The sequence below is a fragment of the Dama dama genome, chromosome 20, assembly GCF_033118175.1.
Source record: "Dama dama isolate Ldn47 chromosome 20, ASM3311817v1, whole genome shotgun sequence".
Classification (NCBI taxonomy): Eukaryota; Metazoa; Chordata; class Mammalia; order Artiodactyla; family Cervidae; genus Dama; species Dama dama.
In genome coordinates, this window is record NC_083700.1 from 28,497,850 (window position 1) to 28,524,624 (window position 26,775).

Sequence of the window (26,775 nt, forward strand, 5' to 3'; positions counted from 1 at the left end):
CACGGGCTGGGCAGAGCTATGCAAGCTATCTGGGGCTGGGCGGCCCAGCCTGGCTCCGGTTCCACGCACGCATGGGTGTGAGCCTCTGCTTGCTTTGTCTGAGCCCACGGCTATAGTCAGCAGCCTGCAGAGGTGAAGACAGGGTTCTCGGGCCCAGGGAGGGCCAAGGAGAGAGACCAGATCAGCCTCTCTGCTCCACATGACTCCCACCAAGTCCTCTGAGGCTCCATTCACTTGCCTACCATCAGCGTTTCTGGGAAAGAAAAATTTTGCCCAGATGAAGAGAGCCCACCTGTTTGTGGTGGGGGTCTACCTGCTCTCCTCGTGCAGGGCGGAGGAGGGACTGAACTTCCCCACTTATGATGGCAAGGACCGCGTGGTCAGTCTCACCGAGAAGAACTTCAAGCAGGTTTTGAAGAAATATGACTTGCTCTGTCTCTACTACCACGAGCCCCTATCTTCAGATAAAGTCGTGCAGAAACAGTTCCAGCTGAAAGAAATCGTGCTGGAGGTGAGTGGGAGGGGGCCCTCGGACCACGTTGTCCAAGGAGGCGGGAACTGGCCTGTGATCGGGATGCGGGGACCCCAGGGTGCTGAGAATATATCCTGAAGTCTTGCCCCATTTCAATCTCTTGCAAAACTGGAAATCTTGCAAAGGTGGGATGTGTGAAAAGCAGAGGTGTGTTCAGACTCTTCAGACAGGACAAGTGAGCGGGCTGCACACTGCATTGCTTGTCGTTGTTGTTTAGTTGCTCAGTCCTATCCGACTCCTTTGCGACCCCACGGACTGTAGCCTGCCAGCCTCCTCTGTCCATGGGATTCTCCAGGCAAGATTACTGGAGTGGGTTGCCATTTCCTTCTCCAGGGGATCTTCCTGACCTAGGGATCGAACCCACGTCTTCTGTATTGGCAGGAGGATTCTTTACACTGAGCCACCAGGGAAGTCTGCCCAATGCGTTATAGTCTGTAAAGATGCAAAGTCTATCAGCTGACGGCCCTCTTGATTTCTCAAGGGCAGTGGTTCCAGCCACTGTTTTCCTCAGAGAATGTTAGAGCTATTGTTAAAAGGCCTGAATGACATGAAATTCAGGGTTATGTGCAGGCTTCATTCGGTGTATGAATTTCCTACTCTTTGTTCTTGTAAGTCTGCCCACGATCTTGGGGCAGCAGAAGTCATTTGACCTTGCCTCTGCTCGTGGGTCAGATGGGGAGCACCACTAAGCAATGCTCCTCTCTTGGGACTCGGTATCAGTCGACATCACACACTGGAGATGTGGGAAGATCTTGGCTGCGTGTTCATTACGGGAGCATTTCTTTTTCTCATAAAGTTCTTGGTGTGAGTTCAGGGAAGATGCTGAAGTCAATTCTTATTCTGTCTGCATTACGTGACCTCTTTGTGAAACTGGCACTGGGGCTGGTTCTCTAATCCCATGTGAGTGACCCAGGAACTCCTCCCGTAGCTCCTCCTGGACAGTTTCAGATCAGTTACACTCAGGAGCACCTGGGAGTGCCAAGAATTCTAGTAAGTACCGAGATCGCTTATCAGTCCCCAGGCTTGGCTCAGCCCATGCACCTATTTGCAAAAAGGACTATTGGAGAACTATAGCAGTTTATTAACCAGCCCTATGTGAAAGCTCAGCTCAATCAGGTGCCTTTTTGTTCTTTCTTTTTCTTTCAGTTTTATTGAGACATAACTGACATACATTATAATCAAATACTTTGATGAACAGAATTATCATACAAAACCCATGTGGATTTTAGTTTTCAAAGAAAAAATTGACTATAAGAAAATCCAGGCTTCCCAGGCAGCTCAGTGGTAAAGAATCTGCCTGCCAATGCAGGAGACTTGGGTTTGATCCCTGGGTCAGGAAGATCCCCTGGAGAAGGAAATAGCAACCCACTCCAGTATTCTTGCCTGGGAAACCCCATGGGCAGAGGAACCTGGTGGGCTACAGTCTATGGGGTCACAAAGAGTAGGACATTACTGAGCACATAATAAAATCCAGGAAAAACATCTCAAACACATCAAAATATCTTTGATAATTTAAAAAGTATTGCAGAATCCTGTATCTCTCGATCATCATACATAAATCTATTTTCAGAGGCTCTATATATGGCAGCATGGTCATTACAGAGAGCTCTGGTGGATGAAAAACTAAGCATTTAAAAAATATCACCATGCCCATTATCTTTTTCCTCAGGCTCTATTCTGGGGCCTGAACATGGAAGTTCAGTTCCCTCTGTGAGTTATAAGCAAGGAAAAAGCAGAGACAGTTATTAGGTCTTTGTACTATATATACAGGAAAATCGCAGGCTGGAAAAAGACCAGGACATACAGCACGGCTGCTGCTCAGCCCAAGAAATCCTCACTCACATTGCCGTCTCCATCTCAAACTGCCCTACTCAATTATAGTGAGAATTCTATGGAAAGGTAACTGAAGGTCCCAGGACTCTACCATATATGCTCACCACTGTCAGGTTAGCCTAGAACTCAAAAAGAGTGCCGGTGCAAGCAATGACCCCAATTTCTGATTCCCTGTCACACACACACACACATTCTCCCTCAAAGACAAATTCTGTGTTCCCAAGCAAAATCCTGAGAAGGGACTTTGCCCTGGACTCACCATCCTTCCAGCCACCTTTGATCCAGAAATGCCCAGCAGAGACTGACAAGGTGGAAGTTCAGCACAGGAGGCGGTTTGATGCCCACAGGCTCCTAAATCCTTAGGGAAAGAGATCACAGAACTTGGAGACAGAGATCTGGATTTATATCCTGGCTTTGCCTCTACTGGACACACAACATGGAGCAGGTTATTTAACTTCTCTGCACCCCATTCTCTCATCTATAAACCTGGAAAAATAATAACTGTTGAACAGGCTTATGGGATGATTAATATTAAACAACATTTATTGAATGCTTACTGTGCGCAGGGATTGTTCTAAGCACCTTGTATGTATAGCTGGTTTGAGCCTTATAGTATTTCTCTGATGTAGGTACAGTGGCCATCCCCATCTTCAGATGGGGAAACTGAGGCACAGAGAGGCTAAGTTGCCCAAGGCCATTCAACTAGCGTAGGTGAAGGCAGTTTTAGTCCCTATACTGCCTTACTGCTAGAATCAAATGAGACGATGTACAGGTTGCTGATGGATACCCTCTTCAGGATTGTTTCAAGAGTCTTCCTTAAATAGAGTGCTCAGCCTGTGGGCCTGGGCCTGATGATGCCAGCCATATCAGCAACAGGGTTGAGAAGCACAGAGTCCCAGAGCAGGCACTGCTCACACAAATAGCCAAACCCTGGAGGAGGCTGGGCTGCCTCTGTGAGCCTTGGGGAGGGAAGGGGGGCCTTTGCTGAGATACCAGTCAGGTGCAGGCTGTTCCTCAGAATCCAGGATGAGACTAGTTCCAGGAATCCCAGGAATGGTAAGAGAGGGTGGGTGTGAACCTCTAAATTTTCTTCCTGGTCAAAAAAGTCCACTTTTGTCTTCTTAATTCCCTGGACTCTGAACATACACTAAGGAAAATATCCTGCCAGTTCCAGGGCTGTGTATGTGCAAAATAGGAGGGGAGGAGGCAGTTCCCAGGGTGCATCCACAAGGCAGTGAAATCTCAGCCCGGGGCAGACAGCACAGGAACGGTGGGGTTCCTTTCTTCCGAACAGTTTAGGAAGGTGGGTTCCCATGCTTTCTATCATAGCTCACTGTGACTTGGTGTGTACAGAACATACCTACACAAATGAAACAACAGTTTCACAAGACAACGCATTATTATTTGGGGAGCAGTTGGATCAAAAATTCTTTTGTCTTCTTTCTTATTATTCTTCTCTATACTTCTGTTGTATTTCATTTAAAAAACATATTGATCTCAATCTATTAAATTGATCTCCCTCTCCAATGATGTTGCCACCCCCAAGTTGATAAACCTGGAGAATTTCTAAAGGTTAGAAGGGGAGAAATTAGAAGTTCATAACTCATCGCATAATGGCCATCCCTGACCTAAATGGGTAAAACATCCAAAGAAGAGGGGATATATGTAAACATATAGCTGGTTCTGGAGAAGGAAATGGCAACCCACTCCAGTGTTCTTGCCTGGAGAATCCCAGGGACGGGGGAGCCTGGTGGGCTGCCATCTGTGGGGTCACACAGAGTCGGACAGGACTGAAGCGACTTAGCAGCAGCAGCAGCAGCAGCCTAGCTGATTCACTTTGCTCTACGGAAGAAGCTAACACCATATTGTAAAGCAACTATCCTTGTTGCTGTTACGTCGTTAAGTCAGGGTCTGATTCTTTTGTGACCCCATGGACTGTAGCTTGCCAGGCTCCTCTGTTCAACTATACTCTAATAAAAATTAATTTTAAAAAAAGGCCATCCATTCTGATAAAAACCCAAAGATAATATGGTCAGTGTTTGGTCTGTTCGTTTAAGGACTGACATTGAAATACCTAGAAATAGCCCCATCCACAGGATGAGGAGGTCACTGCCTGACTCGGGGCCTCGAAATGCCCATCAATTAGTCTTACATCTGCCACTTACTTTAGGTTGGGCCTGGGGGTGCACGCTGTGGATGCAGGGAACATGAAACACTCAGGCGGCTCACAGCCTAATGTGGAAATTACAAAGAAATACTAATGGAAAGCCACAGTGCAAGGGAGTCACTATAATAGTAGGGCAACATAAGCTCCTCCGGGAGTACAGAGGAAAGAGGAAGTGCCCTGCTCTCTGGGAGACATGTGGAAGGCATGACAAAGAAGAATTGGTTTGTGAAAATAAATAGAATTTACTAGGCAAAAAAGCAAGGCTGGGGAAGGGAAATCCAGGAGCTAAGATTCTGACAGCCCTGAAATCTTTTCCAACTTGATACCTTTTCCCTAAAATTTGGCCACAAGGGCCTCATTCCTTTAGGTAAAATTTTTATCCCTATTTAGTCAAGCCCTTCTGCAAGAGATACTCTTTTAAGATATTGCCATTCACTTACACCTCCATCTGATCAAGGTTGAGTTCTATGTGAAAGCAGAGTTTGATAAGAGGAAGAGAAGACAGGGACGCATATGAGGCCATTAGAAGCTTAGGGAGAGGGACGTCCCTGGTGTTCCAGTGGCTAAGACTCTACACTGCCAATACAGGTGGCCCAATTTCAATCCCACTATATCCTACATGTCTCAACCGAGAGTCTGCATACTGCAACTAAGATCCATCACAGCCAAATTTAAAAAATTATGAATTTTTTAAAAACCTTAGTCATAGAAAGGGCAAGTAATATGGCACCGGGAGGCCACACTCAAACTCTGGTTTGCATTTGACTGGAATCTACCTCTGGAAGACCCCAGGGTTGGTACAGTGTACATAGCTCTATATAGATGCTCTGTAAATGTTTGTTGAATGAATGTCTGATATGTTAGAGCTCAAAAGAACTTCGAGAACCATCTAGACTGTCCTGAACCCCTCATGTCATAGATGTGGCCTTGCAGTGATGTGATTTACAGATTTGGCAATCCTGACTCTTGGTGGAGCACCTCATCCAAAAAGTAACACACTCTCATGCAGGAGTGTGAGATGACGTGGACAAAGAAAACGCACCCCAAAATAAACATGGCTAGTGTTCTGATAGAGTTCTTTCCAGTATTTTTTTTTCTATGCATAAAAACACACTTTCAAATTAGATGTATACCATTTTTATAGTTTTTTCCTGCTTTTTTCATTTCAGTATATTGTGAGTGCCCTTATGTCACTAAATAGTTTTAAATTCTTGGCAAACATGATGTTAACGTCGGCATATGATTCTACTATATGATCATGCATATTTTTAAAATAATTTTTCTCTTTTTTCCTTTTAATTAAAAAAAAATTATTGGAGTATAGCTGATTTGCAATGTTGTGTTAGTTTAAGGTGCCCTGTGCAAAGTGAATCATTTATACATAAATGTATATCCACTGTTTTTCAGATTCTTTTCCCATATAGGCCATTACAGGATTTCTCTATTTTGGGATACCGGCACAATTTTCAGGGTTTTGAAAATCTTTGCTTATTTATATTTTTATTGTTTTAATGGACATTCTTTGATTTCTAGCTGGATTGAATTCTTCGTGAAATTATTTGACACTTACATTTTTCTCTTATTTTTCTATGCCTTTTCCCCATTTTTTTCTATTGAGATATCAACTCAGATTATAAAGGGGGTTGCAATTTTGTGTGCTAATTCCTTCCTTCAGCTTCAGCAAAGTCAGCAAATGTAGTCATGCCTCACTGGCCAAGCCCTATTAGTACTGCAGGATTCAGAGACTCAAGAGGAGGACACGGGCAATGAATTTGATTCCTCCTTGCTGCTTTGCTGCTGGCTTCTAATTTTGCCTTGAAACAAGTGCTGCTCCTATCATGTTCTATAAATACTGCAGAGAGAGTCCTCCAACATCCGACATCACTGACCTCTCTCGGGTTGAAATGCTTGAGAGGTGGTGTGCTCTAAAATGGGCTTCCAAATCAGAGAGGCCTGGGTCCAATTCCCGAGGAAGAAGTCTGTCTGCATTCAGGTTCCTCACTTGTGATGCATCTGTGTGAGTCCTGTGGGAGCAATTAAACACACCAACCTGTGACCAATATACACATTTACTGGAACTTTCCTCAGGCAAGTGAGTGAGTGTTCCAGAACATGAAAATTCCTACTGTGAATCCATGAATAGAAATATTCATTCATCAGTATTCATTCATCCTTGTTGCTAAGGCAGGCTCGCAGTAACCGTAGCATGAGTGAGTGGATGAATCAGTCACTGAATGGATGGTGAACGAGTGATGCTTTCCACATGGTAAAGAGTAAAAATTCATTTATTTGTTTAGGGTGATGAACTGGCAGCTACTGGCAGGCAACCTGGGGTCCTGAAGCAGAAACAGTTAAATCAGACTGGTAGTTGTCTGCTGGGTTGACCAGATGCCCCTGTCGTTTCTTGGGAGGCCCAGGGCTGCTCTATAGAATTCTTCCTGTTGGGGTTTTCCACTCTTCCTGCTTGAGGAGGTCCCCACTTTAAAGGGGCTGCCATCCCCATACATGACCTGCCCAGGGACTCTCTCCCAGGCCCTCCTGGATATCAAATGCCAGGATCACTACCTCAAAATTATTGGAAATGGCCTGTCTGCCAGCAGTAAGGGTTACTGCTATGACTGATTTTCCACTGCTGGTCAACAGGCTGTGTGTGTGTTCACTTGCTTCAGTCCTGTCCGACTCTGCGATCCCATGGGCTGTAGCCCGCCAGGCTCCTCTGTCTGTGGAATTCTCTAGGCAAGAATACTGGAGTGGGCTGCCATGCCCTCCTCCAGGGGATCTGCCTGACCCAGGGGTCAAAACCACATCTCCTGCATCTCCTACATGCAGACAGATTCTTTACCATTAAGCCACCCAGGACACCCTTGGTGAACAGGCTATTTCCCAGTAATTTTCTTTTTATCTTTTTAAACAAACTTTTTACTGGAGTACAGTTGTTTTACAAGGTTGTGTTATTTTCTGGTGTACAGCAAAGTGAATCAGCTACACATATTCATATACCCCTCTTTCTTAAGGATTTCCTTCCCATTTAGGTCACTACAGAGCACTGAGTGGAGTTCCTTGTGCCATACGGCAGGTTCTCATTAGCTCTATATTTTATACATGGCGTGTGTGTGTGTGTGTGTGTGTGTGTATATATATATATATACATGTCAATCCCAATCTCCCAATTCATCTCATCACTGTTTCCCCTGCTTGGTGTCCACACATTTGTTCTCTACCTCTGTCTTTATTTCTGCTTTGCAATTAGGTTTATCTGTATCATTTTTCTAGATTCCACACGTAAGTGTTAATAAACAACATTTGTTTTTCTCTTTCTGACATTCTTCACTGTGTAAGACTGGCTGTAGGTCCACCCACATCTCTACAAATGGCACATTTTGTTCCTTGGTATGGCTGAGTAATATTCTATTGTATATATACACCATTATCTTCTGTATCCATTCCTCTGTTGATGGACTTTAGGTTGCTTCCATGTCTTGGCTATTGTAAACAGTGCTGTAATAAACACTGGAGTGCATGTGTCTCTTGGAATTATGGTTTTCTCCAAGTATATGCCCAGGACTGGGATTGCTGGAACATATGGTAGTTCTATTTTGAAGGAACCTTCATACTGTTCCCCATAGTGGCTGTATCAATTTACATTCCCAGCAACAGTGTGAGAGGGTTCCCTTTTCTCCACACCCACTCTAGCATTTATTGTTTGTAGATTTTTTTGATGATGGCCATTCTGACCAATGGGAGGTGATAACCTCATTGTAGCTTTGATTCGCATTTCTCTAATAATTAGTAATGTTGAGAATCTTTTTCTGTGCCTCTTGGCCAGTTGTGTCTGTCTTCTTTAGAGAAATGTCTATTTAGGTCTTCTGCCCATTTTTTGATTAGGTTGTCTTTTTTCTTAATTGAGCTGCATGACCTGTTTGTATATTCTGGAGATTAATCCCTTCTCAGTTGCAGATAATTTGTATTTTGTATTTTTTTAATATAGTTTTATTTATTCATTTATTTTTGGCTGTCCTGGGTCTTCGTTGCCTCCAGGGCTATCCTTCGTTGAGGTGTGTGGGCTTCTCATTGTGGTGGCTTCTCTTGTTGCAGAGCACAAGCTCAAGGCAAGCAGGCTTCAGCAGTTGTAGTGTGTGGGCTCAGTCGTTGTGGCTGGCGGGCTCTAGAGCACAGGCTCAGTGGCTGCGGCACACAGGCTTAGCTGTTCTGTGGCATGTGGGATCTTCCCAGGCCAGGGATTGAACTCATGTCTCCTGCATTGGCAGGCGGATTCTTTACCACAGAGCCATCAGGTTGCTGCTGCTAAGTCGCTTCAGTCGTGTCCGACTCTGTGTGACCCCGTAGACGGCAACCAGGCTCTGCTGTCCCTGGGATTCTCCAGGCAAGGACACTGGAGTGGGTTGCCATTGCCTTCTCCGGAGCCATCAGGGAAGCTCCGCAAATTATTTTTAGAGGTGGTTCTAGCACAGATCATCCATTAGGCTCTATGGGAAGGAGAAGACTGGCTCCATAATCTGTGGCAGAACTAAGTGAATCCTGTGCAATGCAGGCCTCTGGGTTCTGCTAAGTGTCTTAATGCCTTGCTCTCAGATTGTCAAGGTCCTCAACAGACTGAGCTCTCTTTTCTATTCAGGTCTCAGTCTCCTAATCAATCTGTGTATCAGTGAGAATATCTTTGGTGAGATGACTGCAGCCTCTTTAGATTCTGTCATGTGTCCAGTGTTGCTGACATGACTCCTGTGCACGACCATCCTCGTGTATCCAACTTCAGATGAGGTCGAAGTACTTAAGCAAAGCAGACAGCGATGTGTCAGGGTAACTGAACTTCTCTTCCATTTACTATTGGATCTGGGCAGGTCACGAATATACATTGCATTTTACTCATCTGAAAAAATCGACTGTGTCCTTTCTACCTTAGTGAATTAAGAGAAGTAAATGAATAAAAATTCCCCGTAAAATTATAAGAAGCTGTACAAGTGTCAGGTGTTATTACTTTGTTATGTTGATTACTACTAGGAAATTGATCTATGTAGAATGCTGAGTGCCTGAAATACAGCTGGTGCTTATCCAATGTTAATTCCCTTCACCTGTCACTTGAAATGCAGCCCATGTTCTTGGCCAGTTGTAGTAGTTCTCAACCTTGGCTGCACGTAGGACTCAACCTAAGGAGTTTTAAAAAATACCTATTTTGTTATTGTTTAGTCGGTCCGTCGTGTCTGACTCTTTGCTACCCCATGGACTGCAGCATGCCAGGCTTCCCTGTCCTTCACCGTTTCCCAGAGCTTGCTCAAACTCATGTCCATTGAGTTGATGATGCCATCCAACCATCTCATCTTCTGTTGCCCCCTTCTCCTCCTGCCCTCAATCTTTCCCAGCATCAGGATCTTTTCCAGTGAGTCAGCTCTTCCCATCAGGTAGCCAAAGTACTGGAGCTTCAGATTCAGCATCAGTCCTTCCAGTGAAAATCCAGGGTTGATTTCCTTTAGGACTGACTGGTTTGATCTCCTTGCAGTCCAAGGGATTCTCAAGAGTCTTCTCCAGTACCACAGGTCAAAAGCATCAATTCTTTGGCTCTCAGCCTTCTTTATGGTCCAACTCTTGCATCTGTATATGACTAGTGGAAAAACCAGAGCTTTGACTGTATGGACTTTTGTCAGCAAAGTAATATCTCTGCTTTGTTTTACACTGTCTAGGTTGTCATAGCTTTTCTTCCAAGGAGCAAGCATCTTTTAATTTCATGGCTGCAGTCACTGTCTGCAGTGATTTTGGAGCCCAAGAAAATAGTCTTTCACTGTTTTCATTTTTTCCCCATCTATTTACTATGAAGTGATGGGATCAGATGCCATGATCTTAGTTTTTTGAATGTTGAGTTTTAAGCTAGCTTTTTCACTTTCCTCTTTCAACTTCATCACAAGGCTCTTTAGTTCCTCTTTGCTTTTTGCCATTAGGGTGGTGTGATCTTTGTATTTGAGGTTATTGAGATTTCTCCCGGAAATCTTGATTCCAGCTTGTGCTTCATCCAGCCTGGCATTTTGCATGATGTACTCTGCATATAATTTAAATAAGTAGGGTGACAATATACAGCCTTGACATATTCCTTCCCCAATTTTGAACCAGTCCATTGTTCCATGCCCAGTTCTAACTGTTGCTTTTTGAACAGCATACAGGTTTCTCAGGAGGAAGATCAGGTGGTCTGGTATTCCGATCTCTTTAGGAATTTTCCACAGTTTGTTGTGATCTGCACAGTCAAAGACTTTAGTGTAGTCTATGAAGCAGAAGTACATGTTTTTCTGGAATTCCCTTGCCTTTCCTATGATCCAACAGCTGTTGGCAGTTTGATCTCTGGTTCCCTGCCTTTTCTAAATCCAGCTTGTACATCTGGAAGTTCTCCATTCACGTACTGTTGAAGCCTGGCTTGAAGGATATTGAAAATTATAGCATGTGAAATGAGTGAAATTATGCACTAGTCTGAACATTCTTTGGGATTGGAATGAAAACTGACCTTCTTCAGTCCTGTGGCCACTGCTGAGTTTTCCCAGTTTGCTGGCATACTGAGTGCAGCTTGTTAACAGCATCATCTTTTAGGATTTAAATAGCTCAGCTGAAATCCTGTCATCTCCACTAGCTTTGTTCATAGTAATGCTTCTGCGTTTTATTCCCCTGCTGCTACTGCTGCTAAGTCTCTTCAGTCGTGTCCAACTCTGTGTGACCCCATAGACGGAGCCCACCAGGCTCCCCTGTCCCTGGGATTCTCCAGGCAAGAACACTGGAGTGGGTTGCCATTTCCTTCTCCAGTGCAAGAAAGTGAAAAGTGAAAGTGAAGTCGCTCAGTCGTGTCCGACTCTTAGTGACCCTATGGACTGCAGCCTACCAGGCTCCTCCATCCATGGGATTTTCCAGGCAAGAGTACTGGAATGGGGTGCCATTGTCTTCTCCGACTTATTCCCCTAGACACTGATTTAATTGGTCATGGGGGAAGGGTTGATATCCAGGTGCTAGCTTCTAAAAGCTCCCTGGGTGATTCTAGTGTGCAGCCAAGTTTGTGGACCACTTGAGGCCTGATGCTCAAAATTTGGTCGGCAGACCACACCAGCAGCAATGGTATCACCTGAATACTTGTTACATTTCAACAGGATCCTTTGGTGATTCATAGGTATGTGAAAGTTTTCAAAGCACCGTACTGGTCTGTTGGATTGTAGAAATTTTCCAGATGCCCAGAATCATATTGCACCTGCTTGACCTTTGGCCTGCTGACTCTCCTAAATGGCAATGGACCTGTCAGCATTCCTCTGATTTGGAGAACTGCTGAGATACTAACTTGGTCTGGGGCTGCGGGGATTCAGGTCTGCTCTGGGACTCAGCCAGATCTCCCAGTCTTCTCCCATGGTCCCCTCACTCACACCATCAGTGATTAATACTTGGACCTCCTTAGAAGGAGAGAATCTGGGCTTGTGTGATGCTTCCCCCTCCTTGAGAGGTTTCCAGAAGAGTTACAGGGGTTTCTAAGGCCAGATCAGAAGGTGCCTTTCTAAGGAATCTTAGGTCAAGGTCCAGGATTTACCCTCAGAAAGAGAGGAAAAGCCTTTATTTGGTTGCCATGTCACATTGCTCTTTTCTCCAAAAGAGATGACAAATTTGAGTACCCTGGAGATATATGAATACGGGACACTAAGATGTTAGCATATTTAACAGGAAAGTACAGGAAAGCTGCTCAGAGCAAACTGATGAGTGTTCTATAATGTAGAACTAAGTTCTGGGCTTGCTTGGTGGATCAGTGGTAAAGAATTTGCCTGACAACGCAGAAGAGTTGGGTTCGATCCCTGGGTTGGGAAGATCCCTGGAGGAGGAAATGGCAACCCACTCCAGTATTCTTGTCTGAAAAATCCCAGGCCACAGTCCATGGGGTCACAAAGAGTCAGACACAAGTGAGTGCACATGTACGCACTCAAGTGTTGTGAACACCCCTATAGAAATATTCATTCTTTCATTTATTTGTCAAATACTCATGCACTGCTTACTTAGAAAGTGCAGATGACATGGTTCCTGATAACTCAGGGGTTGGTCTTTTGTTGATGATAAGAACTCACTTCCTTTAAGTCTATGTTTAAGTGTCACCTTATGAAAGAAGTTATCTTCATGACCACCTCTATTAAATCACACACTCCAAGCACCCCCTTATCCCTTCAACCTTACTTTATTCTTCTCCATAGCTCTTGGCAGACATAGTGCATATTGTTTGAGATGGTTATAGCATGTGGCACTCATAGAGGCAAATACTTTGTTCTTGTCATTGCTGTACCCCAGCACCTAGACCAGAGTCTGACTCAGTGTGGCCTCTCAACAGTGTTTGTTGAAGGAATGTTAAATAAACAGAAGAGGAAGAAGGAGTAGGGAAATCACACTTATTACTACTATGAACTTACTGTAAAACATGTCCAATATGGGTGCTTTACAAACGTCATCCTGTTAAATTCTTAGAACATATTCTCACATTATGTACAAAGAAATGATTCCTCAGAGTTGAGTAGAAATTGCCCAAAGTCACAAAGCTAGAAAATGGCACAGCATGAAACAGGATTTGAATTCACATCTATTTGCTTCCAAACATCGTGTTCCTTTCACGACACCAAGAAATAGCATAAAGGGGTTGCTTGTTTGTAAGCAGTGCCAACTTACAAAAAGACAAGCGTCTCTAATTTGAATTTGGGATTTTTCATTCACATTTGAGCAGTGTTTAATTTCATAGCTGGACTATGTGTTGAACTGAAGTGTGAGTAAAGGGACTAATGTTTAGCACCTACTTGGTATTTAATAAATGTTGGGTAGGTGGGTGGAAGGGTGGGTGGAGAGAAAAGAAAAAGGCAAGGAATTATGGATATATTGCTCATATTAGAAATATATTTCTCTTTGATATCTTTTAAAAATTAAATCAATTTTAAAAAAGAGATTCAGTAGGAAGATGAAAAATTAAACTGAATCTCTCAGATTCAGGGAACTGTTTGTCATACTTGCTTAATCCTGCTGAAATATGGGTAAAACAGATTTTTTTTAAAACCAAGGGACTCTCAGTCCAAAACACATACATGGCATGGACATAAACCTCAGGGCTCTCTAAGGCTGTCATTGCCTTCAAACCTATTTAGCACTGGCGAATGTCCCAGTGGTTGCATTTCTAAACCTCAAGAGAGGAAGGCAAAATGAAATTTCTGGAGGCAAGTGCATCCACAGATGGGTTGATGTGGGAACACTGGGCAGAGAATAGCAACACACACAGGATTCAGGTATTTCTTCCAACTGTTCACTGCCCAAAGATGGCATTCTCCAAACTTGCACCTGCTGCACTCCGAAAACTCAGATGAGGTCAGGTTTATTTTGGTTTGGCTTTGAGAATAAGTCCTCATGTAGAGCCAGAGCTCTCAGAAGATGGATGCCCAGGCTCACTCTTAAATTGCACTTCTCCTAAGAGATGTGTGTTTGCTGTGTACTTCTCAGCAATAAAACCAGAGCCTGGGGTGACATGTGAGAAGACAAGAAATGCTCAAAGTGTGGACTGAGTTGATTACCGTTCAATTCTTTCTTCCATACAGAATTAACAGGGAGATAGAGATTTTACAAAATGGCAAATACACTGTTGATTCAGAAGGTTTTAGACCATTGGAACCTTCTTCTCTCACTCTTCCCACTCCCAACAGCCCTCAATAATATTCAAGCCCAAACAGGATAGCTAGTCATTGTATTCTTGAGGTAGACCTCCTCACAAAGTTGTACATTTTTAAATGGAGACATGCGAGACCATGAAAGTTACTGCATTGAAAGTATTATAAGGACTACTGTAGTGTAAAGCAGTAAAATACAAACAAACAAAATCTGTTTCAGAATCACAACATTTTTCTTTAAAAGCAGCTGCCCTATTTTCTTGCAGTTTTAACTTCACTGCTTGGAGTGGAGTATTTTTGCATAATTATCAGCTCAGCCTTAGAATCTAAGATGATTTGTTCCAAAGAATCTGAAAAAGAATATGTGTGTGTGTGTGTGTGTGTGTGTGTGTGTGTGTATTATATGGGCCTTCCCCAGGGGCTCAGCAGGTAAAGATCCCGACTGCCAATGCAGGAGACATGAGATGTGGGTTTGATCCCTGGTTGAGGAAGATCCCCTGGAGGAAGATATGGCAAGCCACTCCAGTATGCTTGCCTGGAGAATCCCATGGACAGAGGACCCTGGTGGGCTACGGTCCATAGGGTCACAAAGAGTCAGACATGATTGAAGTGACTTAGCACGCATGTGTGTTATATATATATGTGTGTGTGTGTGTGTGTGTGTGTGTGTGTTATATATTATACATCATATACCTGTATAACTGAATCACTTTGCTGCATACCTGAAACTAACACAACACTGTACATCAACTCTACTTCAATTTTAAAAGATAAAAATAAGATATACTGCCAAAAAAAAAAGGTTTTATCAAAAAAGCCAGTCCCCACAAAGTCTGCATCTGTACAACAACACTTCTGAGGTTCCCTCTTCTGTAGACTGGATGTGGTTTGATTCAGATAAGCCATTTCTCTTTGGACAGACACACAGGAACATGGCCAGCGCACCGTCTTGCAGAGTGATGGGCTGGGCAGGCCGCAGCCGCTCCTCGGTGCCCAGAGAGCCTGTTCCAGGAACGTCTGCCTGCTGCCCGGCGCCCCAAGCCAGGCAGGCCTCTCCTCACCATCTGCCGTGTGCTGGGCAGAAAGACGGGCCAGCAGATACTCCTTCACCCGCCTCTACCTTACACAGCCCTGGCTCAGCACCCCAAGACCTTCCTTAGCCTGGCCACACACACCTGACTTCCCTATGAAGGGTCTGAGAGCATTTCCCAAACCCGAAAGAAAAAGTGGATACAACCCATAAACAGCAGCCCACACTACGCCCTGGCAACATGAGATGCACACACTTAGGACAGAAACCCTGTGGGTCTGAGTCTTTGCAGTGTCCAGACCACGGACTGAGTTCTTGAAGGCCGAGCCTCTCCCGTTGTAGAATAAAGACCACTATCCCCTCATCCCAGGGCTCCTCTGAAGAGAAAAGAGGGGTGTGTGTAAAGTGAACAGCCCATGTCTGGTGCTCAGGAAAGAACTATTCTAGAATTTATTATGTGAAAGTACATTGAAAATGAACTCTCAGGTTAGCTGTCTGTGGTATTTGTTGTCATTAGTAGAGTTCATCAAAATAAACACTAGTCAGACATTTTGCAAAGTTTAGCCAAGCAGCAACAGGCTTCTCTTCTGCTTTTTAATGTTCACTACTGGGGAGATGAGGCATAGAGGCCTGTCTGCCATCATTTTACATTTAGAAGGTCTCTCCATTGACTGCAGCCTCCCGCCTTCCCTCCGCTTTTATTTCTCCCTTTTTTCATTAGGAACCTATGGAAGGTATAGTTAGAAAACGGACACTGTCTCCCTGGCTGCAGGAACATGATGGATACTTGGTGGGACTTGTCCAAAGGAGGGGGCTACCAGAGAGTGTGGGCATTTGAGCTCCCAGACTGCTTTCTCACAGGCCCTTGGGAATAGAACTCTGCTGAGAAAAATTGGAAAAGTGCATGGCCTGGCCGCTAGGTCAGTCAAATTCATTTTTTAATGAGAAATCCCACTGCAATAATATTTTTAGTATGAAAAAAACAGAAACCTGGCTCAGGAATAGCCTCCCTTAATCAGTCGTTTTGGACATCACAAATGCTACCCAGGGAGATTGTACTTGTGTGTTAGAGACTGCAGTAAAGCAGTGGTTCTCAGTATGTGAACTTGGGACCCACAGCATGGGTGTCTCCTGGACCCCGTCAGATGTGCAAATTCATGGGGCCCCTCCAAGGCCTCCTGAGTGGGGAATTCCAGGGTGGACACAGCAATCTGTGTTCTTACAAGCCTTCCCCCCAGGTAATACTGATACAGGCTCAGGTTCAAGAACTACTAGCTTAGTGTAATGGGGTTGCCCTGCAGTGAATTTCTAGGGAACAAACATTCATAAGCACTTAAATACATAGTACTCCTACAAGAATTAGATCTCATCCTTTCAGATTAGAAAATTGAGATCAGAGAAGTTGTGACCAGCCCAGAGTCTCACAGCTGATAAGCGGCAGAGCCAGGATTGGGGCCCAGGTCCCTCTGAGGCCCACGTGAAGGGAGTAGAATGTAATCAATGCAAGCTTGGGCCCTGGAGCCAGAGTGTCATGGCTGGAATCCCAGATCACTTGAGCGCTGTGTGGCTCTGGGCAAGTTGGTTAGCCTTTCTGTGCCTCTGTTTCCTCATCTTGAACTTATACTTCATGTGAGTTTTGTGAAGATGATCTCAATGAGATCACTCATATGAGGTGTTGGAGCAGTATCTGGCGTACGGTGAACACTTGATAGATGTTATTTTTATTGTTGTTAAATACTGCTTCTCAATGTGGTGGAGTGGAATGAACACACAGCAGTGACCTTTGGGTCTTTTCCTTGGCTCTGACAAAGGTGATAGTTCAAAAGTGCCAATAAAAACAATCAACACCCCCCCCCCCCCCACCGCCACTTTCCCTCAAGGCTCTTTTAGAAGCCACCAGGTCCAGCCCCAAAAGGCCCCAGTGTTCATCTCATAAAATAGTGGTCCTCCTCCCTCGCCTGCCTCCTGCATGGACACATCACATGCCAAGCCCCCAGCTATACATAGCCCAGGCCTCACCCGAGGGTGGTGGAAAGTGACAGGAGATTACTAGAGATAAACATCAGCTCTCCAGTTTCAGGGGAGGACGCACAGTAGTGGAGTTGCTTGACATGTGGCCAGATGGTATCAGGGATGGTGGGTGAGAAGAGCCACTTGGCTCTTGGCTTACATGGAGAGAGCAGGGTTGCCGCCAGGGTACTTTTAATGGCTGGCCTGAGGGACACTCACTTGGAGCGAAGATCTGTGACATTTCTCCCCATACTTCTCAGACCTTGATTTTTTTTCAGATTCTTGACCATGCAGAAAGTGAGTCCCTTCAGCTCCCTTCAGTAGGTAAGCAGCCCCTTGTCTCTGCTACCTCACCTTCTTCTGACAATGAAGCAAATTAGTCTTTCTCCTCCAGGAGGACAATTCTTGAGAAACGGAACTTTGTTCCTGTTGGTCCCTGGATCAGGGCTGAGATGTCCTACAAAGGGACTGGACTCGGAGGGACACACATCTCACATGCCTGTCGTCTGAGGCCAAAGGGAGCGTGTTCCTTTGCTCAAGCAAACTTCTTGAGCAAGTGATCTACACCTGCTCTACTGCGACCCTGCCACCCACTCATCAGCCTCGCTCTCAGCGCTTTGGCTTCTGGCCCAGCTCCTCTCTAAAGGTCACCCGTGACTTACCATCCTGAAAAGAGAGATCTCAATGGTGGGCCCATCTCCGGGACTCTCTGTAACACTTGATCTGACCACCTGCTTGTTCTCAAGCTTCTTATGACTATGGAGTCCTGGCACTGCATTCCTTGTCCTCCTGCTTCTCCCACACACCTCTCTGCCTCCAAGCAGCCTCCTTTTCTCACCTCCTTCAAGGCAGCCAGTCCGTGACCCTGTGGTTTTCTCATATACTCTCCTTATACCTTCACCTCTCACTTGCAGAGGTCCTTTGAAACCTCTCCCCCACACTCCAGGTTGGCACCTCCAACTACGCCTGGATTTCCATGGCCATGAACTCATTGCACCTAAAGCCAAGCTGAGAAGCTCGTTTGTGATTCTGGTGTGCCCTCCTGACATCTCTGTCCTCCACTCTGTTCCCTGGCTGGAGACCTTGGAATCGTCTGGCCTCCTCCTCTCCTTGGTTCCCCCCACCTTCCCCAATTCTCCAAAACCATAAAATGGTTACCAGTCTGACTGATTCTCAGCCTCTAACTTCATTTCACAGGCTGGTTCATCTGCTGCCTTCGCTGGAGAACTGACATCTCCCACTGAGACTTTAGCAGCAGCCTCCCGACTGGTCGCCTTCCCTTCCACTTTCCTATCTGTCTGGTCTATGCCTTCAGATCAACCCTCCCCAAATTCAAATTAACCATACTGTTCTTCTACTCAAGCGTCTTCCACATCAGAACTGCCGGTCCTAATGTTCAAAGTCCTTCACGCTCTTTCTCTAACATGCCTTGAGCATGCTACTCCTTCCAGCTCCCCTGAGAAGCCCTCTATCTGAGAACAGAGGCCTCTTCCCTTTCACTCACCCTGTGCATTTGCCCCTCCAAACCTTCAAAAACACTTGTGCCATGTTTTTCTTCCTCAGATGTCCATGCAGCTCTCCTCTGCCTATTCAGACACACCTCCCCTCTCAAGGTCTAGCTAGCCTCCCTTCTTTCTTCCATTTATTTATTTAACAAACTAATGTTTTTGTTTTGTTTTTAGCTCTCCTCTCCTCAGGTTCTATACTGGGTGCTGGAGATAGTACACAGAGAAAAACAGGCAGGGACATGGAGCTCACAGGCTCACACACAGATGGTTGACAGACAAATGATCATACATTAAACGTGTACTTATTGATACAAACTGAGAAAGGAGTGTGAATGAAAAGCCTGATGGACAAGGGTAGAAAGAGCAGCCAGTTCAGACCCAGTTCAGAAAGAGCACCAGGGAGTCAGGAAATGCCCTTTGAGCTACTGACATTAATATGTAGACTTCAAGGAGAAATAGGAGTTGAGGGAAGGATCTTCTAGAAAGAGGAAAGAGCACACACAGTAGAGGAGCATGTTGAGTGTCTTTATGTAAATAGATCAAAGCATCCCCACAGGCAGCTGTAGTCCATGCCTGACCCTGGGACTTGGGAGCATAGCTGAACGAGGTATCCCGGGCAAAGACTTCTTGATCCGGGAAAGAATTTGCTGTTTTGAGGAACTGAAAATGATGTGTTAGTAAGAGGCAGAATGGTCCCAAATGAGGCTGGAGAGGCAGCTGGGCCAAACTGTGTAGGGCCTTCGTGGTCATGTTAGGGATTTTTGGAGATTAAATCCATATTCCTCTGCATCACTTTCAAATCTCTGTATGATTGACCTCCCTGCCCATGAACTCTCTTGCTCTGGCTCCATAGCCCTTATTTTCTGTCTTAGTTCTTCAACATCTATCAGCTAATTTTTTTTTTTGTTTTAATTTTTATTTTTAAAACTTATGAAAGTACAATAACATATTTATAGGAGACTTGGAAAATACAGAACAAGGTTACATATAGCTCTGCTATATATTACAATTATTTCTATCAGCTAGTTTTTCATTAGCTTCCTCCCTAATATCATCACAAACTCCTTGACTTGAATGTGTCTTGCACTTTTGTTTCGCATGGAACCTTGATCATAGTAGGTCCTCAATTAATAATTATTGTCTTCTTGCCATCACCATACATTAGGCTTTGGTATTTCTTAATTGGCACATGTTTCAGCTGACCCTTTCAAGCTGTCATCATAGTAAGAAGAAAATATAACATTTATTAAGCACTTCAGTAGAGTTCAGTCGCTCAGTTGTGTCCGACTCTCTGCCACCCCATGAATCGCAGCACGCCAGGCCTCCCTGTCCATCACCAGCTCCCAGAGTCTACCCAAACCCGTGTCCATCGAGTCGGTGATGCCATCCAGCCATCTCATCCTCTGTCATCCCCTTCTCCTCCTGCCCACAATCCCTCCCAGCATCAGGGTCTTTTCCAATGAGTCAACTCTTCGCATGAGGTGGCCAAAGTATTGGAGTTTCAGCTTCAGCATCAGTCCTTCCAATGAACACCCAAGACTGATCTCCTTTAGGATGGACTGGTTGGATCTCCTTGCAGTCCAAGGGACTCTCAAGAGTCTTCTCCAACACCATAGTTCAAAAGCATCAATTTTTCGGCGCTCAGCTTTCCTCACAGTCCAACTCTCACATCCATACATGACCACTGGAAAAACCATAGTCTTGACTAGATGGACTTTTGTTGGCAAGGTAATGTCTCTGCTTTTTAATATGCTATCTAGGTTGGTCATAACTTTTCTTCCAAGGAGTAAGTGTCTTTTAATTTCATGACTGCAATTACCATCTGCAGTGATTTTGGAGCCCCCCAAAAATAAAGTCTGACACTGTTTCCACTGTTTTCCCATCTATTTCCCATGAAGTGATCAGACCAGATGCCATGATCTTAGTTTTCTGAATGTTGAGCTTTAAGCCAACTTTTTCACTCTCCTCTTTCACTTTCATCAAGAGGCTTTTTAGTTCTTCTTCACTTTCTGCCATAAGGGTCGTGTCATCTGCATATCTGAGGTTATTGATATTTCTCCCGGCAATCTTGATTCCAGCTTGTGCTTCTTCCAGCCAGCATTTCTCATGATGTACTCTGCATATAAGTTAAATAAGCGTGGTGACAATATACAGCCTTGACATTCTCCTTTTCCTATTTGGAACCAGTCTGTTGTTCCATGTCCAGTTCTAACCATTGCTTCTTGACCTGCATATAGGTTTCTCAAGAGGCAGGTCAGGTGGTCTGGTATTCCCATCTCTTTCAGAATTTTCCACAGTTTATTGCGATCCACACAGTTGAAGGCTTTGGCATAGTCAATGAAGCAGAAATAGATGTATTTCTGGAGCTCTCTTGCTTTTTCGATGATCCAGCAGATGTTGGCAATTTGATCTCTGGTTCCTCTGCCTTTTCTAAAACCAGCTTGAACATCTGGAAGTTCACGGTTCACATATTGCTGAAGCCTGGCTTGGAGAATTTTGAGCATTACTTGCTAGCGTGTGAGATGAGTGCAATTGTGCGGTAGTTTAAGCATTCTTTGGAATTGCCTTTCTTTGGGATTGGAATGAAAACTGACCTTTTCCAGTCCTGTGACCACTGCTGAGTTTTCCAAATTTGCTGGCATATTGAGTGCAGCACTTTAACAGCATCATCTTTCAGGATTTGGAATAGCTCAACTGGAATTCCATCACCTCCACTAGCTTTGTTTGTAGTGATGCTTTCTAAGGCCCACTTGACTTCACATTCCAGGATGTCTGACTCTAGGTGAGTGATCACACCATCGTGATTATCTGGGTCGTGAAGATCTATTTTGTACAGTTCTTCTGTGTATTCTTGCCACCTCTTCTTAATATATTTGGCTTCTGTTAGGTCCATACCATTTCTGTCCTTTATCAAACCCATCTTTGCATGAAATGTTCCCTTGGTATCTCTAATTTTCTTGAAGAGATCTCTGCTCTTTCCCATTCTGTTATTTTCCTCTATTTCTTTGCACTGATCGCTGAGGAAGGCTTTCTTATCTCTCCTTGCTATTCTTTGGAACTCTGCATTCAAATGGAAATATCTTTCCTTTTCTGCTTTGCTTTCCATTTCTCTTCTTTTCACAGCTATTTGTAAGGCCTCTTCAGACAACCATTTTGCCTTTTTGCATTACTTTTCCACGGGGATGGTCTTGATCCCTGTCTCCTGTACAATGTCACGAAGCTCCGTCCAAAGTTCATCAGGCACTCTATCAGATCTAGTCCCTTAAATCTATTTCTTACTTCCACTGTACAGTCATAAGGGATTTGATTTAGGTCATACCTGAATGGTCTAGTGGTTTTCCCTACTTTCTTCAATTTAAGTCTGAATTTGGCAATAAGGAGTTCATGATCTGAGCCATAGTCAGCTCCTGGTCTTGTTTTTGCTGACTGTATAGAGCTTCTCCTTCTTTGGCTGCAAAGAATATAATCAATCTGATTTCAGCGTTGACCATCTGGTGATGTCCATGTGTAGAGTCTTCTCTTGTGTTGTTGGAAGAGGGTGTTTGCTATGACCAGTGCATTCTCTTGGCAAAACTCTATTAGCCTTTGCCCTGCTGCATTCCGTATTCCAAGGCCAAATTTGCCTGTTACTCCAGGTGTTTCTTGACTTCCTACTTTTGCATTCCAGTCCCCTATAATGAAAAGGACATCTTTTGGGGGTGTTAGTTCTAAAAGGTCTTGTAGGTCTTCATAGAACCATTCAACTTCAGCTTCTTCAGCATTACTGGTTGGGGCATAGACTTGGATTACCGTGATATTGAATGGCTTGCCTTGGAAACGAACAGAGATCATTCTGTCATTTTTGATTTGCATCCAAATACTGCATTTCAGACTCTTTTGTTGACCATGATGGCTGCTCCATTTCTTCTAAGGGATTCCTGCCCACAGTAGTAGATATAATGGTCACCTGAGTTAAATTCACCCATTCCAGTCCATTTTAGTTCGCTGATTCCTAAAATGTCAACATTCACTCTTGGCATCTCCTGTTTGTCCACTTCCAATTTGCCTTGATTCATGGACCTAACATTCCAGGTTCCTATGCAATATTGCTCTTTATAGCATCAGACCTTGCTTCTATCACCAGTCACATCCACAGTTGGGTATGTTTTTGCTTTGGTGCCATCCCTTTATACTTTCTGGAGATATTTCTCCATTGATCTCCAGTAGCATATTGGGCACCTACCGACCTGGGAAGTTCTTCTTTCAATATCCTATCATTTTGCCTTTTCATACTGTTCATGGGGTTCTCAAGGCAAGAATACTGAAGTGGTTTGCCATTCCCTTCTCCAGTGGACCACATTCTGTCAGACCTCTGCACCATGACCCGACCATCTTGGGTGGCCCCACACGGCATGGCTTAGTTTCACTGAGTTAGACAAGACTGTGGTCCTGTGATCAGATTGGCTAGTTTTCTGTGATTATGGTTTTAGTGTGTCTGCCCTCTGATGCCCTCTCGTAACACCTACTGTCTTACTTGGGTTCTCTTGCCTTGGACATAGGGTATCTCTTCACAGCTGCTCCAGCAAGGCGCAGCCGCTGCTCCTTACCTTGGACGAGGGGTATCTATCTCCTCAGGGCTGCCCCTCCTGACCTTGAACGTGTAGTAGCTCCTCTCGGCCCTCCTGCGCCCACGCAGCAGCCGCTCCTTGGAGGTGGGGTAGCTCCTCTCAGCCGCCGCCCCTGACCTGGGACGTGGATTAAGCACTTACTGATGCCAAAAACTGTGTCAAGACATTTACATGCATCATCTCATTTACTCTTCTTCAGAACAGCCTTACGAAACACATATTGGTACTCCCTATACTTTACAGCAAAATCATAGCAAGGACCAAGTCAGGAGTCCAGGTCTCTGATGCCAAGCTGTATACTCTTAACCACAAGGATATATTATCTCTGGGTCATTATTCATTTAAAGATGAGATCTACTTCAACCACATCATTACAGAGGTAACAATAGTATAATAAATACCTATATGATGCAAAATTTAAAAAAGACATACTATAAATATCCACAATTTTCCTGCAGACATGCATATTATTTAATATGATTTTTTTATATAAATTTGTTTCTGTACTCAAAAGAATCAGCAATGGTCAAACAAATCAATGTTTCTAGAACTGCACCCATGCCCAGCGGCTACACATACCAACTGATAAGAGACAACTTCATCCTCTAGGATGGACAGGTGGCAAGACCATTTGAGAAGTAACCAACCAACCAATCAACAAAACAGACAGAGCCAGAAGTCAACACAAGAAAACTGGAGTCTAATCTGCAAACAGCATTCTGGTTTTTTGGAAATTTGGGAGACACATTGACTCTATCTTTTCTCCTCCTGGTGGTTGTAAATTTAATCACTGTGAAGTGAAGTGAAGTGAAAGTGAAAGTCACTCAGTCGTGTCCAACTCTTTGTGACCCCATGGACTATACAGTCCATGGAATTCTCCAGGCCAGAATATTGGAGTGGGTAGCCTTTCCCTTCTCCAGGGGATCTTCTCAAGCCAGGGATCAAACCCAGGTCTCCCGCATTGCAGGCAGATTCTTTACCAGCTGAGCTATGAGGGAAGCATCCCTGTAATTGGTGACAATTTCCTCTTCTCCTTTTGGCTCAAAAATCTCTTAAACTCATGAAGTACCTGGGCCAGTCCATTCATCCAAAGTATGCTGAGTGTCTCTAGGGAGCTTTATGAGATACAAAAGAAGCACAGAATCAGCGTTTTCTTCCTTAGGGAGGAAAGATGCACAATTTAGAACTCTAAGAGAAGACTCTTGAGAGTCCCTTGGACTGCAAGGAGATCCAACCAGTCCATCCTAAAGGAGATCAGTCCTGGGTGTTCATTGGAAGGACTGATGCTGAAGCTGAAACTCCAATACTTTGGCCACCTCATGCGAAGAGTTGACTCATTGGAAAAGACCCTGATGCTGGGAGGGATTGGGGGCAGGAGGAGAAGGGGATGACAGAGGATGAGATGGCTGGATGGCATCACCGACTCAATGGGCATGAGTTTGAGTAAACCCCAGGAGCTGGTGATGGACAGGGAGGCCTGGCGTGCTGCGATTCATGGGGTTGCAGAGAGTCGGACACGACTGAGCCACTGAACTGAACTAAACTGAACTGAATGACTGCAAAATAAATGCCAGAGTGCTGTGTCCCTATAATGGGCTATTGGAATTCACAGAAAGGAGACTGGAGTCAAAGATGAGTCTGGAGCTGGGCTTTGCAGCCAAGGCCAGGCTGGCAGCAACCTGAGAGAGCTCAGTGAGACTGGGCTATGGAAGAATGGAGAATGGAAAATATGAGCTGGAGATATAAGACCAGAGCAATGGTGGAGATTAAGCTAAGTGGGAGAGGCGGACAATGTCTGGCCTGCCCCATCAGCTCAGCAGGGGCTCTTGATCCTGGGCAGAATGGTCGTGTCAGGAGTCAGCCCAGAAGGCCCCAGTTTTTCACCGCACCCTTTCTCCCCCAGCCCAGTCTCATGGCTCTCTCTTGGGTGGCTGCCACCCTTGGCCACCCCTGGCTCAGGCCCAAGAAGGGTGCTTGCTAGGGCTGATGGAGGTGATGACAGAGCTCAAGTGGGCAGGCTTTGGGCCTAATCCGGGTAGGAGGCGAGAGTGACAGGACACCTCGTGGATTGTGCAAAGGGTGCCAAGGAGAAGGTGGACAGGTCTTGGCCAGCACGGGTTCCTGACCCATCTGTGACTGCCAGCGTCTGTCTCTCCATCTGTGCCTAGAACAGTAATGGCTGTGGCTTAAACAGAAAACCATAAAAAAACAGAACTGAGTTTATCTGCGATAGCACCTTCCACTCACATATCTTCAGTTGTCATATATCAATATCTATAAGGTAATGAGAATGTCATGCTTTACAAGCCTAGGCAAGGCACACTTGGCATATACTTAAAAACCAATAAAATGTGGTGGTGTATGCCTAGGAGAGGTTGGAATTAAATTCTCTGTAATTCTCAGAGTTAATCCTGAAACCTCTTACTATTAATAATATTTCTCTCCTACACTTAAGATGAAGCAACCAACAGGGCTGAGCATGGCCCGTGGGTCACAGTTGGAAAACACCACGCCACATCACTTTTGGATGAACTGACAACCATTTATAGCAGTGTTTTCGAGAATGCGGTACAGGATCTGCTGTGTCAGAATCATGGGGTGTGGTGGTGTGGTTTATGAAAATATTTTTTCCTGAGCTCCACCCCAGCTCTATTCTCTACTTTCTGGAGGGAAGGCCAGGAAGCCCCATTTCACCCAGTGCTCTAGGTTTAAGAACCACTGTTAGAGGCTCACACTTTAGGAATAGGGAAACTGTCTAATATCACAAAGCTATCAGGTCTCATCATCATTAATTTTTAATCATAGAAAGGGAGAATTTTAGTTAACGTATTGACAGCACTAAACAGGACAAAGTAGCTTGCACTGAACACCAGAAAACTCAAAAATGATCTTGTCTAATAAACTGAACGCAATAGATTAAAGCCAAGTGACTTCGCAGAAAGACAGGCCTGTTTAAGCATTACAGGGACGCTCAAGATGAGTCATAAGATAAACACTGATGATATCTTTCATCCTAAGCCTTCCCTAGTCTCAGCCAAAATTCAAGAAAGAAGAGAAATCTGTCTGTGGGGTGGAGGCATCATTTGTTACCTGCCCCTCCACCTCCAGTCACCAGAGGGACTGCACAGAGCAGCTCTCTGTGCTTCTGCCCAGTATCCTTGGCCTTAGATGAAAGGAGTGATTAGGAGCTAGAGAGGAAGAAAGAGAACAGAGAGCACAGGAGGTCAAGAAGGGAAGAATGAACAGTCAAATAGAGAAGTTACAGCAGGAGATAGCCCTTTCAACAAATGGTGCTGGAACAGCTGGACACCATTGGTTAAAAATACACACACACACACACAGACACACACACACACACACACACAAAACCCTTAAAACAGATCATGGACTTACACGTAAAATTAAAATTCCAAAACTTCTAGGGAGATC

General features: G+C 44.6%; 1 protein-coding gene across 1 annotated transcript in view; it reads left to right on the forward strand.

Annotated features, from left to right (window-relative positions):
* The first annotated feature begins 262 nt into the window (after positions 1 to 262).
* CASQ2 (calsequestrin 2) overlaps positions 263 to 26,775 on the forward strand; it is a 73,938-nt gene continuing 47,425 nt past the window's right edge. Inside the window, exon 1 of the mRNA XM_061121074.1 lies at positions 263 to 511. Within this exon, the coding sequence (XP_060977057.1) occupies positions 278 to 511 (234 nt within the window). The 5' untranslated portion in view covers positions 263 to 277. The remainder of the gene's footprint in view (positions 512 to 26,775) is intronic.